Raw genomic sequence first — 14,212 nt, 5'->3', positions numbered from 1 at the left:
GAGCTGGCAGTCAACTGAGCACAGTTTAGGGAGGTGTGTGTGTGTGTGTGTGTGTGTGTGTGTGTGTGTGTGTGTGTTCTACAAACTTGAAAAAGGAAGTGCATTCTGAAAGCTAGGCGAGTTCTGTGCCTGTTGTTTGTGTACCTATCGATGATGCAGCACTTTTCTCGCCTGTGTGCTTAATATCAAATATTTCACACATTAACCCATTTGTAAAGTAATCAGACATTTGAAGCTATTTTATACATGACAGTCCAATTCCTTAAATAACTGGGAGTTCACTGGTTTTTCCTGAATCAGTTGTTAGTGATTTTGAGTTACTTTGAAATGTTGCTCATGTACTCTGTTTTGGTCGTGGAAATTTGTACTTTTTACATAGAGATTTTTTTAAATAATAGATGAATTTGTTAGTGTAGGAAAAATGGCTCCCATTTACAAAAGACTTTCTGAGCATGTCTGTTTATAGCTCCAAATATGATAATTTATTTGTGTTTCTTATGTACTTTTTCCATTCTGAATTATTTTTCCCAGCCATATTTCTGTAAGGATCCTATTTTAATTTGGATTGGTTATGAGTTTTATAAGACATTTGACTCTGAACTTACAAGTCTATTTACTTTAAAGCCTTAGTGTGGAGAACAGGGTTGACCTGTCTGCAGAATTGTATGTTTTCTGGAAATCTTCAAAAGTTTAGCACTCTTCCTTTGTCATTACATATTGTTTCATTAGTCTAGAGTGTGAAATTATTTCCTTCTAGTTTTTTCCCCTTCTTTTATTCAACATCTGACCTACCTGAGACACTGTGTTGTTCACATTTCTACCACCCCTTCATTAATCATTATGAATATTGTCATTGTTTTTCTTCTTTCTCCTCTTATCTTTTGTTTGCTGTTGTTAATCATGACTGCTCACTTGTTTCATTGCTTTGGTGCTCAGTCGACCTTATTATGACTATCACTATTTTCGAAGTCCTAAGCATCAGAGTGACAGTGTACATATGAAAAGTATATTCTGTTATTCAGTTTTCAAACACTACATAGTAAAATACAGATTGTACACTACCTCAGTCTCATATTTTCATCTGATTTAGTTATAAAATTATTTGCACATTACTTTCTCCATACTTGGCACTTTCTAGCATTTTAAATCTGCTGTTATGTCAAAAGTATAAGTTATTGTTTTACTAATTTGGTATAAACATTGTGATGTGTATTACATTACCTACAGGCTGAAAACTGAGTTAGAAGAAGCAAAAAAGAGAGCCCTTATTCAACTGGAGGAAGCTGAAAAGAAACTGAGTTCCCAGCGTAGCACATATGAAATGCAGATACAAGAACTAGGCAAGAGCTTGGTATGTATGAAATTTTAATTTAGTTTTTTGCTTAGAAAGCAACTGTGAATTTCAAACTTATTGCACTATATGTAAAAATTATACGCAGGACTTAGTTCTGTAACAGGGTACTTTATGCCTGCAAAAAATGAGGTACAAGATCTTAAATTTTTATCTTGTGTATGTAGTTGACAGTACGTTGAATCCAAGTTTTCAACCTCCAAAACCCTTGGAACAACTTTTTGTGGCCAAAAAACCAATAAATTTTGGTACTTTTTTCAGGTTTTAGTCACTCAGAAACTATGCACCCTACTGAAAATGTTACCAATACCAAAATGAAAGAACATTAAACTTTTGTGTCGAGTGACCTATTTAAATGTCAAAATCGGTGTAGTCGCTTAGCTACAACCAGTTGTCAAAGTTCGTTCATTTTTACCAACTTGGTTAAAAAGTCAGCTCCAATGCCTGTAACTCAAAAACAGTACTCCAAATGAAAAATGTCATGTTATCAAAGTTGTAGAGCATGAAATTTCATGTTACAAAAGCATCTAGTCCTGTAGTTTTAGGCACTATTTAAGCGTTCATACACTTGAAAGCCAAAGTAATTCCATTTTCTTATTTTTCTTGTAAGTCATAGTTATTCAATGAAATGAAATTTTCAGTGAGAAGACGGCTCTCTAATGAGTGCATGCGTGTTCTCTATATGTACTTTTTTTTAAATTTTCTTCTTCATGTATATTTTTATTCATTTTTATCCATGCCTTAATTGGTAAGAGTGGCTTGCTGAAATGAAAACTAAGTATATAGTAATGGACAATATGTATTTACATATGAGTAATATAAAAATTTGCACAAATTAACCAATAAAAGAGAACTGCAGCATTAAAAAAATTTAAATATCAGAGATTAACACTTTATCAAATTGCAACTCCATCAAAGCCATCTGGGAAACTGCGGCAGGTCCTGGTCCAGCATGGGATCCACTGCAGCTCTTTCACCAACTTTCTTGTCCTGGAACATGCCTTCTATCTCTTCCCATCCTTGTAGGGTCCAGTTCCTGGGGCGTTCTCGCAAGATAAGCCAGAACAGTATTTGTGCATTGAGAAGCAGTTCAGTCCAGATTTGCAACTCCATATACTGCTGCACATCCTGTTTTGCATACACAGGAAACCATATTCAGTAGCGTATGCGAAGTCCGCAGCTTTCGTCGTCATCACGGGAAACAGTGCTGATAAGTTTTCCTTACAGCCAATCTGGCATGGATCAGTTTTCTTTCCGAGCCACGACTAGGATTGCAATGAGTGGCACTTTCCTGTGTCTGTTGTTGGTGAGTTGCATTTCATGTTTGAAAGATTTACTTGGGGCAGACTTTAAACAAAGCTCTTACCTGAGCTGTCCCAAAGTCACCCAGTTGGAATTCCCATACAGTACTAACATCAGCTGTTCTTCTGCCTGTGCTATTAAGCCTTGAGAGACTAAGGTTTTAACAAATTCGGCAGCTTGCATGTTGAAGTGTGGCTGTTGCTCCCTAAGGTGAAGCCAAAAAAAAGAGGATGTCATATCACAGCCTCTGAAGGTATGGCTGAAAAGGGCAAGTCCAGGACCAAAACTGAAACAATTACTAGACTACCACACTTCTCTGATTTCACTCTTCCCAGTTTATGGAAGTACAGGTTGTTGCAGTTGTTTCCTCAACCTGTTAGGTGAACAAGCACACTAATGTCCTTACTTTTGATTACCACATTGTCAGAACAACAACTTGAGAAATCACTGTTTCCACAATTAATGAATTGGGATCTTCTTCTGTTGTAGCATTTGAATACCTCAAATTTCCTCATGAGTGTCAAAATAAAGTGGTTCATGTTGCTCTTATTTACAAGAAACTTCTCCTGCATGACTGCAGCATTTGTATCATACATACATACATTAATGTATGTATGGTACAAACGCTCATCATCAAATTCTGCATCATCTAAAATGATGTCTGATGAAGAATATGGTATCTTGAACAACAAGATATTTCAGAAGACTTTGTTCCCCTTTACAAAGTATCACTTTCGTTGACAAAAAATTCAGAAGTTGAACATCATCTTTCCCATTCAATGTTCTTGTCAGTCTCCATAACTGTGCAGGGAGAGACTGCCATGGTTCCTCCCATGGAATGGAAAGTATTCAAACCATCAGTCATGCAGATATTAAAATTAGTGTTATCAGAGATGCGCTGGATGAACCCTTCACTGGTTATGTTAGGATGCTCAGTTTGGGCAGTTGGGGACGTCTCAAATGGAGAAGCTTCCATTATTGGAGCTGTGAATCCAATTGCACTAAGAGCATCGACAATAAGTTTTGATCCAAACCTTTTGTACATGTATGTGCTGAGCCCAGTCAATAGTACACAGTTAAATACCTTTGACAGATCACAAAATGGAGCCTGTAATGCGTTGTCTAAGTAATTAGGTACATTCGCACTACATATGTAGATAATTTACACAATTTCAGAACCCTTTCAAAATCCAAACTGTGACCCTGACAATATGTTATTTGCTGTATATTACCTTTTCTAAGATGTTACAGAACGCTGGCAAAAGTGAAATTGGATGGAAATTGGATGGTATTTCGATGGTATTTCTTTATATTTTTTAAACAAACTTAAGTTCAACATGTTTCAGCCATTCAGGAAATGTTCCTCTGATAAACAACTGGTTATGCAGCTAAATTAACATGTTAATAAACCCAGAAGCACACTCCTTAATTAACTTTGATGATATGAGGAAGAATTGGAAAGTAACACACAATTTTGTGTGTGTGTGTGGGGGGGTTTGCGTTTTTTGCTGGAGTGTTGAAATTTCACGACAACATAGTTTGAAGTTTGAACAACAGAGGATATTTTGTTTTCATGTGCAGCTCTGGTGAGAGAAGCCTGAACTACAATACAAACATGGTGTGCATGTTACTGTAATCAACTTGTGAAGAGCAGCAAAATGTAGTTCCATATTCGTGGGGCCAAGGGGCATAAACCAAGCGAAATTCATGGGGGCATGATGACGTGCGTGTGTCGACAACTATATGGACAGTAGCAATTTCTCCAGGTGGTGTGCATTCTTCCAAGAGAGCTGTGTGAACCGTAGTGATTCACCGTGCTTCCAACAACTGGTAACAGCTGCAACCTGCAGAATGTCAGAGCCGCTGAAGCAGCTATTTTGAATGATGGACTGGAGCAACTGTGAACCTTGTTGCAGTAGTTCAGCATTTCCTGTGGTGGACTGTACAATAGTTTTCATAAGATGTTGACATTTCACAAAGTTTGTGCACAATGGTTGCCTAAGTACCTAACACAGTCACAAGGGCTAGCAAATGATGATAAGCTTGGATCACTTAATGTGTTACGCCGCAAAAGGGCATGACTTTCTGAAAGGAATAGTCATTGGTGACAAGTCGTGGGTGTACCACTATCCTCCGAAACCAACCTGGCATCTATGGAGTTGAAACATGCTGGATCCCTAGGACAAAAGTGCTTGTGACAGTGTTCTGGGATATGCATGGTGTGGTTTTGGTGGACTTTGCTGAAGACAGGACCCTGTGAGTGCTGCAGTCTACATTAAAACTTTTCTTAAGCTGCATCATGCCGTTCTTCACAAACGCCACAACATTAATCATGACGGTGTCAGACTATTTCATGATAATTATTGCACCCATGTTGCTGCTCCTGTTCATGAGAAAATCGCCAGATTTGGGCTGTAGGTGCTCCAGCATCCACATTACAGTCCAGATGTTGCACCATTGGACTTCAATTTGTTTGGTCCCATGAACAAATTCCTGGCCCGCCAAAGCTTTGCAACAGATGTGGAAGTGAAATCAGCAGTTCACAGATGGTTATACTCCAAGCAAATGGACTTAACTGTGTGTGACTTTCTGATCTTTTCTCATATTTTATCATAACCACTAGAATTTTTTGATTTTAAAGATTTCGTAGTGGACATTACCTGTGTTGGTGTATTAAGGGTCATATTCATACTGATGAAGCTATTTATAATGAAAGGTTTGAGGTATTCCATGACAGCATCTACTGAGCTTGACAACCCCAGCTTTTGAGTAGTTGTGAAATGCCTGTTAAAAAGTTTTGCAACCCCGCATACATCTTTTACCAGTTTATCGATTATGCTGAATGCTAACTGCCCCTCTCCATATCTTGTTCAACCAGTCTCCTCCTCTTCTATAACCAATATTGTCTTTATTTTGTTATCCAATGTGCAAGCTGTGGCTGCTCTGTTTGGTAGATGGGACTGGGAAGTACTGTACCATTCACCATACTCCCCAGACTTAAGTTCTAGTGACTTTGATTTGATTCCGAAGATGAAGAAAACACTTCGTGGAATTCGCTTCAGAACTGTTCCAGAGATTCGACAGGCAGTAGACCGCTCCATCAACAGAACAGGCTCTGCTAACAATATACTACACATTCCACATCGCTGGCAACGGGTTCTGCACAACGCTGGTGACTACTTTGAAACATAGTAAAAGGTGCAAACAAGTAACTCTTTTGTATCGGTTGTGAATAAATAGTTCCAACCCTCATATATCTTGTTCAGTATTAACATTTAACAAAATAAACTGCATATCATGGTCTGAGAGGCCATTGACTATTGGTTTTGTAATAGTATTTTGTTCATTAGATCTTTCTAAAAGTAAATTATCAGTGGAGGTTTATGAGCAATTAGCTACCCCGTTTGGAAAGTTTGTAGTAGGAACAAAGTTGAAAGAAGACATTACTGACTGTAACAAATTGTTATCGGAAGAGTTTTCAAAAAAATCTACATTAGAATCACCAGCAACCCATATTTATTTATTTTTGGTTGTTAAATGTTCCATCAGAGCTTCAAGCAGATTAAAGGTACTTGCAGGTGCTCAGTATACACTTATTGAATTGGTGCATAAGTTCCACTTATTGAATTGGTGCATAAGTTCATTGCATTTTTTGATAAGTTACAAGTTTGACAGTTACAAGCAGAATGCGGACGGGTGTTAATTGTGGAGTAGCATCACTTCACATATTCTTCCTGGTCATTGTTCTTGGCTTGCATTTGCAAGATGTCTCAGATGTTGACAATAAATGTCAGCAGTGATGGTTACACCTCAAGAAACAATTCAAAGTACACAATACCGTCGCTTTTTCACCAAATGCATAATGTTATCTGTTGTGGATGGATGCAGGTCTTTGTACAGGGAGTTACTGCTTTGTTTGGGCTCACCATTCTTTTCTTTTCCTTGTGTTAGCATAAAAATATCATTGCTTGTCACCAATAACTTTACAGAATCGGAATGGTCGGTGTTGTCCACAAGCCAATTTATGACGAGCAAGCAAAAATGCGCATATGGTCAATAGCTGATTTTTGTGATTTTTGGCTTATAGTGTGCGGTTCCCTTACACCCAATTTTTTAACCTTACCAATTGCATGCAAGTATTGCACAATGGTGGAATGATCACAGTATTACCACATTCTTCAGTGCTCAAGTGTAACGGCTTGGATCATTGTGGATTAATACGTTTAGACGATCTTCATCAAATCCTGAATGTCAAAATGGCCCTCCTCAAAAGTGAGAAAACCAATTTCTTAGCATGCTCTGTCCAATACCATTATCCTCACACAGAGCACAAATGCTTCTGGCTACCTCGTCTGCTGTCGCCCCTCTATTGAACTCAAACAGAAGAATATGTTGCAAATTTTCTTATTTCTCCACTTGGCACTCCATTTTCTAGTGTCCACAGCTCCAATACCATCTCCAAATAACAAAATCACAATATGTAAACCCAAATAGCAAAAGTGAACTACAAATAAAAAAAGGCAATTGACATAAACCCATAGCAACTAGAATACTGAAAGGGGAGGGGGGGGGACCTATTAAGTTATTCACCAACATAGTACTAGTATGGAGGATTTATTATTAAATTCTACTTCTGTTGCATATGATTTCATAGGCTGCTGTAGGCAAAATTTATGAATGTCTATATTCTTAAAATTAGGACAATTCCTGATGAATGTGACAACTCCTCTGTTCTCTGTTTCTGCTCTACAAAAGTGATATTCTAATCTAAATTCCGCAACACTTAACATGCCTATACCACTGGTCACAAGGTATTCAAAAAGACAGATTATGTCAATTGGGTTTGATAACTCTTAATTCATAAATGTACGGTCATTAATTATGTTTCTTAGTCCATGAGTATTTTGGTGCAATAAAGATAGTTGGCATTTCACAATGACTGAAATAAAATTGGATGGAAATAAAATTTCTGCTGATTGCTAAAAGTTTTTAGCAAACAATTGTTTGTGCAGATGCAAAATAGCAGAATTATGTTGTTTGGTTTCTTTCTCAAACTGAGCATTTGTTTCAATTCTAACTTCTCTTAAAACTTGGTTTCTTTCTGTCCTACCTGAAAAGGTGCTGTTCTAATTCTGTAACCAGTGGTATGTCATCACTTATGACAGTACCTCTCTCACGCTTAAATTTTGTGTATTTAGCCCAGTGAGTTCACCCTTCCATTTCCTGTTGGGTCATGCCTAGTATAATCCCATCTGACAGAATCTACAGGAACCACATCAGTATTTGCCCCTTTATCTGACATAAGCAGCCGTTCCTCCTCGAAATTAACACATCTGATGGAGAGGTTCAAATGAGGTCAGTCATGATGTCTAAGAGCAAATACAAACTGGACATTGATAAGTCTCGATGCTGATGCAGTCTTTGCCAGGTCGCACTTTGTATTGTACCCAGGATCTCTGTCAATATTATTACCTGACCCACCTGCAATAACAATGGTGTCTTCCTTGGTGAATTCTTTGCAAAGTGATCCTAACTCCTCTGTCACCTGCTGCAGATCAGCAATAGGTTTAAAAAAGTTGGTGACTGGTATTCTGATCCTAGTTCATCCTGTGCAAGTTGACCAAAACCTCTAAAGTGAGAACTGTCTAACAACAAAACTTGACAGACATCCCTACATTCTTGCTTTTCAGCTGACTGCTAAAACTTTGTTAAACGTTGTTTAAACCTTCACCTCTTTGAGACTTATCAGTTTGTGACTGAAATAACAGATCAAACTTATTTTTCATGTTCACCTCCAAGCTATCAGATGAAATTCTAAAGGGTCCTCCGCAGTGACTGACTGAGAGCGGTATTGATGGTTTGCATAAATATATAGTATGGTGCAAGAGTAGTACTGTGCAGTAGACAGCAGATCCTCTCGAGACCAAAAGAAATTAAATTTGTTCCAAACTAAATTCTGCAAGTAACTGAAAAAAGTAACGGACAAAGGATCAGGGAATGTGCTGGAGAATGTATATTAAAACACCTTGCAGTACTTTGAGAAATGAAATTCATGATCATTTAAGGAACACCAGATATGTGGCCTTGCCAACAGACACCTGAAGATCATGGTGTAATGACAGTAAGCAGAAATATTTGTTTTACTTATAACAGTTTTCTGAATTGGCAAATGTGGTCAGGTCAACTGATCAGTGAGTGTACAGAGTAGTGGTGGCAGCAGCAGCGGTTGTTGTTGTTGTTGTTGTTGTTGTTGTTGTTGTCATCGTCGTCGTCGTCCCCCCTCCCCCCCCCCTGCCCAACCTCTTTGTTGCAGTGTGCAAAACAGTTGTCACACCACAGACTGAAAATCATATAAGCTTTTAGTCAGTAATCAGTAAATAATTGATTTATTTCATTTGCAACAATTGTTACTGTACAGAATTATGTAGAAAATAGCTCATGTACACAACAAATTATAATGTTCACTTGTTTAATTTGTAATTAGCTATTGCTTTGGTTTACAAATGTATGCTGCAGCGAATGAAGACCTGCTCCACTGAAGTGTTTACAGGAAGATTTTCAGACTTTTTTAGTCCATTATGCATAATTTGTACTTGTGTTTTGTAATTCAAGCAACTCGGTCACAATTCATGCGAGTTTCAGATCATTGAGCACTTACATATTCCGTACGAAGGCAGAGTTCTAACTGATGCATTTCGGACATAAACATTGTGCAATAATATAGTGTCATTCTTGGTGCCACACTTTTTCGTGATGTCTAGACACAGTAATATTGTGCAGTAAATGCTGATTGTATGAGGTCCCTTAAGCCTTCTCCTTCTGTTGCCTCATGCTACTTGCCGCCTGTGTTTAGCATTCTCCCTCCTTAATCTGCTTAGATCTTTCCTAGCTTCGTCTAATTTGGCCTAAAAGGTAGCAGTTCTCCCCTCCTGTTCAGCTGTCTTCCTGCGTCTGCTAACATATCTCGCAAAAACACTGAAGAGCTCCCCTTTTACTTCCCCAATTCCCAAGACACTACAGTTGTATGAATGGAAAAAATTACAGCATCCGTCACACCAATGCCCAGAACTAACAATTGTGTGGAAAGTCAGGCACTTTTCGCTCAGAATAAAAATAATACTTCAGGAAGAATAAGCCATTTAAATTACCAAGAAACCAGAAAACACAATTGCAAAAATGAGGCCTTTACCCAACCATATGTAAACAGATCACTAGTGGAAAGTTGCTGAAGCAAACAATTTAAAATTGGAAATATGAGCCAAATAACGAAAGAGTACACTCATCTGAAATTGCTGGAAATAACAAGAACTATTAAATGAAATTCTCTAAGTTTACTGTGTCAAAACATAAGCAAAAATACAACAACCCGACTGTCCTGTCTTTTCACATTTTCTGTAGTTTTTGTGAACAAAATTGAAGTTTTTGTAGCAATATTTCATGACAGCCAGGATAAAGTTTAATTCTGATTTAGGGACATGTTGATTGTGACAATCCTCTACTATTACTCTGTAAAGCATGTATTGCCATTTTGACGTTTATTATTAAGATATGGCATTTTCAGTGCAGCCTTAGTAGGTCATGCTGGAGAATGAACTAGTTGGTTCAAAACTAGTTGCCAAACATATGTACTACAACTGTTACAGATTTATTAATAAAATGCTTCATGAAATACAGTATTAATGAAAGACTGCAGGTAATGTATTAACGAAATTTTGAAACTGAAAAAAATTCAATAGTAAACTTAAAAAACACACAAATACACACATTTACCAAGTAATCTGTACTATACTAACTGTTATCACAATCTAAATGACTTGAGTTTAAGAGAGGATGAAAACTCGTGCATCTCACCTGGCCCAGGTCTTCTCAAAATGAATCGTCAAATACAGATGTGATAAAAATAGGACCATTAATAAGTTTCGGTACATTTCTGTTAACTGCTTTAGTTGGGTATGTAAATTTTTGATAGCTGTTTGTATGGAGACAATGGTATGAGAATTTAATTTTTATTATGCATTTTTATTTGATGGCTGTCTTGGTGTAACAGTTATTAATTTTTTTTTGTGTGTTTCCACTTTATAGCAGGAGCATATTGAAGCCTTAGCTGAAGTTCAGAAAGAGAAAGACAATTTATCAATTAAAAACTGTGTGCTGGAAGAAAAGGCAAAGAGTGTAGAAAGAAATATTACTAATCATAGCATTCTGGACTGTTCAGTGGATATTCCAGTCACGCCATATAGAAGCAATTTGGTAGAGGTTAGTGAAAACAACAATTTCTTTAGTTTCAGTTCTTTAGTAATGTGTTTTCCATACTGGCAAGGATAAAAAATGTTTTCATCAAGTGACGACAAATACTTTTTCAAACAAAAAGTTACATGTATGTTAGTTTTTAGTATCATAAGTTCTTTGTTGGCAAAAGAAAAGGAAAAGATTAGCACAAATGAAATGCAGCTAACCAATTTACTGAGAGTTAACTGTGTACCAATTACCATTTTCCTTGAAATTATCATGTTTTTTATGTTAACTGCAGTCACTCGACATATTCAAGCTATAATCATTCCCAAAGTAAAAAACTGCAGTATTTTAAGCTGACTTATCTTATGTTATTTATGTTTCGTTGTTATCCCCAACTCTATATATTGGCTTTCCCTTTCTATTTCCGAATAGTACTACATCAATACTTTGTTTTCATACAGATACAGCTTACCTCAAGTAGAAAATTGGAATATACAAAAATTGTAAAATTACTAATATGCCAATGTCGTAGTGAAGCACAGGAAAAAGTTTCATTTATACCACTTCAAAGCTGCTAAAATCTCTCTCCCTCCCACTCTCTCCCCCCTCCCACTCTCTCCCCCCTCCCACTCTCTCCCCCCTCCCACTCTCTCCCCCCTCCCACTCTCTCCCCCCCTCCCACTCTCTCCCCCCTCCCACTCTCTCTCTCTTCCCACTGTCTCCCCCTTCCCTCTCTCCCCGCTCCCACTCTCTCCCCCTCCCACTCTCCCCCCCTCCCACTCTCCCCCCGCTCCCACTCTCTTCCCCCGCTACCACTCTCTCCCCCCGCTCCCACTCTTCCCCCTCCCACTCTTCCCCCTCCCACTCTTCCCCCTCCCACTCTTCCCCCTCCCACTCTTCCCCCTCCCACTCTTCCCCCTCCCACTCTCCCCCCTCCCACTCTCCCCCCTCCCACACTCCCCCTCCCACACTCCCCCCTCCCACACTCCCCCCTCCCACACTCCCCCCTCCCACACTCCCCCCTCCCACACTCCCCCCTCCCACTCTCTCCCCCCATCCCACTCTCTCACCCCTCCCACTATCTCCCCCCTCTCACTCTCTTCCCCCCTCCCCCTCTCTTCACCCACTCTCTTCACCCACTCCCACACACTCTCTTCACCCCCTCCCACACACTCTCTCTCTCCCCCCCTCCCACACACTCTCTCTCTCCCCCCCTCCCACACACACTCTCTCTCCCCCCCTCCCACACACTCTCTCTCTCCCCCCCTCCCACACACTCTCTCTCTCTCCCCCCCTCCCGCACACTCTCTCTCTCTCCCCCCCTCCCGCACACTCTCTCTCTCTCCCCCCCCTCCCGCACACTCTCTCTCTCTCTCCCCCCCTCCCACACACTCTCTCCCCCCCCTCCCACACACTCTCCCCCCCTCCCACACATTCTCCCCCCCTCCCACACACTCTCCCCCCCCTCCCACACACTCTCCCCCCCCTCCCACACACTCTCCCCCCCTCCCACACACTCTCTCCCCCCTCCCACACACTCTCTCCCCCCTCCCACACACTCTCTCCCCCCTCCCACACACTCTATCCCCCTCCCACACACACACTCTCTCTCTCTCTCTCTCTCTCTCTCTCTCTCTCTCCCCCTCCCACACACTCTCTCTCTCTCCCACACTCTCTCTCCCCCCTCCCACACTCTCTCTCCCCCCTCCCACACTCTCTCTCCCCTCCTCCCACACTCTCTCCCCCCCTCCCACACTCTCTCCCCCCCTCCCACACTCTCTCCCCTCCTCCCACACTCTCTCCCCTCCTCCCACACTCTCTCCCCCCCTCCCACACTCTCTCCCCCCTCCCACACTCTCTCCCCCCTCCTACACTCTCTCCCCCCTCCCACTCTCTCTCTCTCTCTCTCTCTCTCTCTCTCTCTCTCTCTCTCTCCCCCCCCTCCCACACTCTCTCCCCCCCTCCCACACTCTCTCTCTCCCCCCTCCCACACTCTCTCTCTCTCCCCCCTCTCACACTCTCTCTCTCCCCCCTCCCACACTCTCTCTCTCCCCCCTCCCACACTCTCTCTCTCCCCCCTCCCACACTCTCTCTCTCTCCCCCCTCCCACTCTCTCTCTCTCTCCCCCTCCCACACTCTCTCTCTCTCCCCCCTCCCACTCTCTCTCTCTCTCTCTCTCTCTCTCTCTCTCTCTCTCTCTCTCTCTCTCTCTCTCTCCCCCTCTGCCTCCCTCCCTTCCCTCCCCCCATACACTCATTTTGTAGGGTAAGATTTGCCACCTATTAAATTTTAAGGTTTATTGTGGTTTATTGGTTTTATAACGTATACAAATTGCATGTCAGCTTTAGTAAGGTGAAGGGCAATGTCAAGGAAAGATGCTTTACATTTGGGAAAGGACCAAGTGACATAGAATTGTGGAAGATGAGTTGAGCAGTGCCGGGAAATTGAGTAGTTAGTATTTAGGAATAAGATAACCAACTGAATTTTTGTACTCTCTTCTTCTTTACCTCTTTAGTAGCACATCAGTAGCTGTGGAATTCAAACATCACTGATGTACGAACACCATTTTTGAATTAACTTCCCATGTACTTATTAAACTTGATGTCTTATTTTTGGGGCAATGAGTAGTTTCTTAACTTTGTAGAATAAATAGCATCTAAATCAGCTTAGCTCTCACATACAGTAACAGCCCAGTGGCATAATTTAGTATACATATTATGTCATTGTTAAAACACAATTTTTAGGAACACTGTCCAAGCATTAGTATTTACTCTAAAAGTCACCCAAGCAAAAATACTGAATGTGGTACAGAACACAGTTCATATTTACATTACACATCACAGTAAAGGCGGAGCTTGTAATAATCTATCAAAGTAAGTTACACAGCAGTATTTCACTAGCTCCAGTCTTTAACAAAGACTGTAATGCACAACAATCAATTGTTCCAATGAAAATGCATGCCCAATCCTCCTACCTTCCACAACAGAATTCACAATTCAAATATTTACAAATTTGAATTAGAGGATTCACGAGTGGGTTTTTAGGCTCTAATTTTTACAGATAGCGATGAATGTACATTCATGGAAATGGTATTATAGTGAACATTTTCTGCCGACTTTTAAAGGAACATGTTATGTGAATGAGTGGACTGAGGATTAGGTTGGTGTCTCACTGAGCAAATTGTTGCTTCAGAAACTACATAATTATTTGAAGTATTGCTAAAGGAGATTTTGCTACTCAGGATAGTCTATATAAGTTTTAACAGTAATTGTTCACGAGATCTGTGGTGGTCTAAGGAATTAAAAAATTTTACAACATTAATTT

At 40.2% G+C, this 14,212-nt stretch overlaps 1 protein-coding gene across 1 annotated transcript in view; it reads left to right on the top strand.

Annotated features, from left to right (window-relative positions):
- LOC126190690 (kinesin-like protein KIF14) overlaps positions 1-14,212 on the top strand; it is a 270,020-nt gene that overhangs the window by 180,301 nt on the left and 75,507 nt on the right. Inside the window, exons 12-13 of the mRNA XM_049931150.1 lie at positions 1,228-1,351; positions 10,736-10,909. Of these exons, the coding sequence (XP_049787107.1) occupies positions 1,228-1,351; positions 10,736-10,909 (298 nt within the window). The remainder of the gene's footprint in view (positions 1-1,227; positions 1,352-10,735; positions 10,910-14,212) is intronic.

Source organism: Schistocerca cancellata, chromosome 6 (genome assembly GCF_023864275.1).
Source record: "Schistocerca cancellata isolate TAMUIC-IGC-003103 chromosome 6, iqSchCanc2.1, whole genome shotgun sequence".
NCBI lineage: Eukaryota > Metazoa > Arthropoda > Insecta > Orthoptera > Acrididae > Schistocerca > Schistocerca cancellata.
The sequence above is the reverse complement of the archived record's forward strand: the minus strand, read 5'-3'. Positions and strand labels throughout refer to the sequence as shown.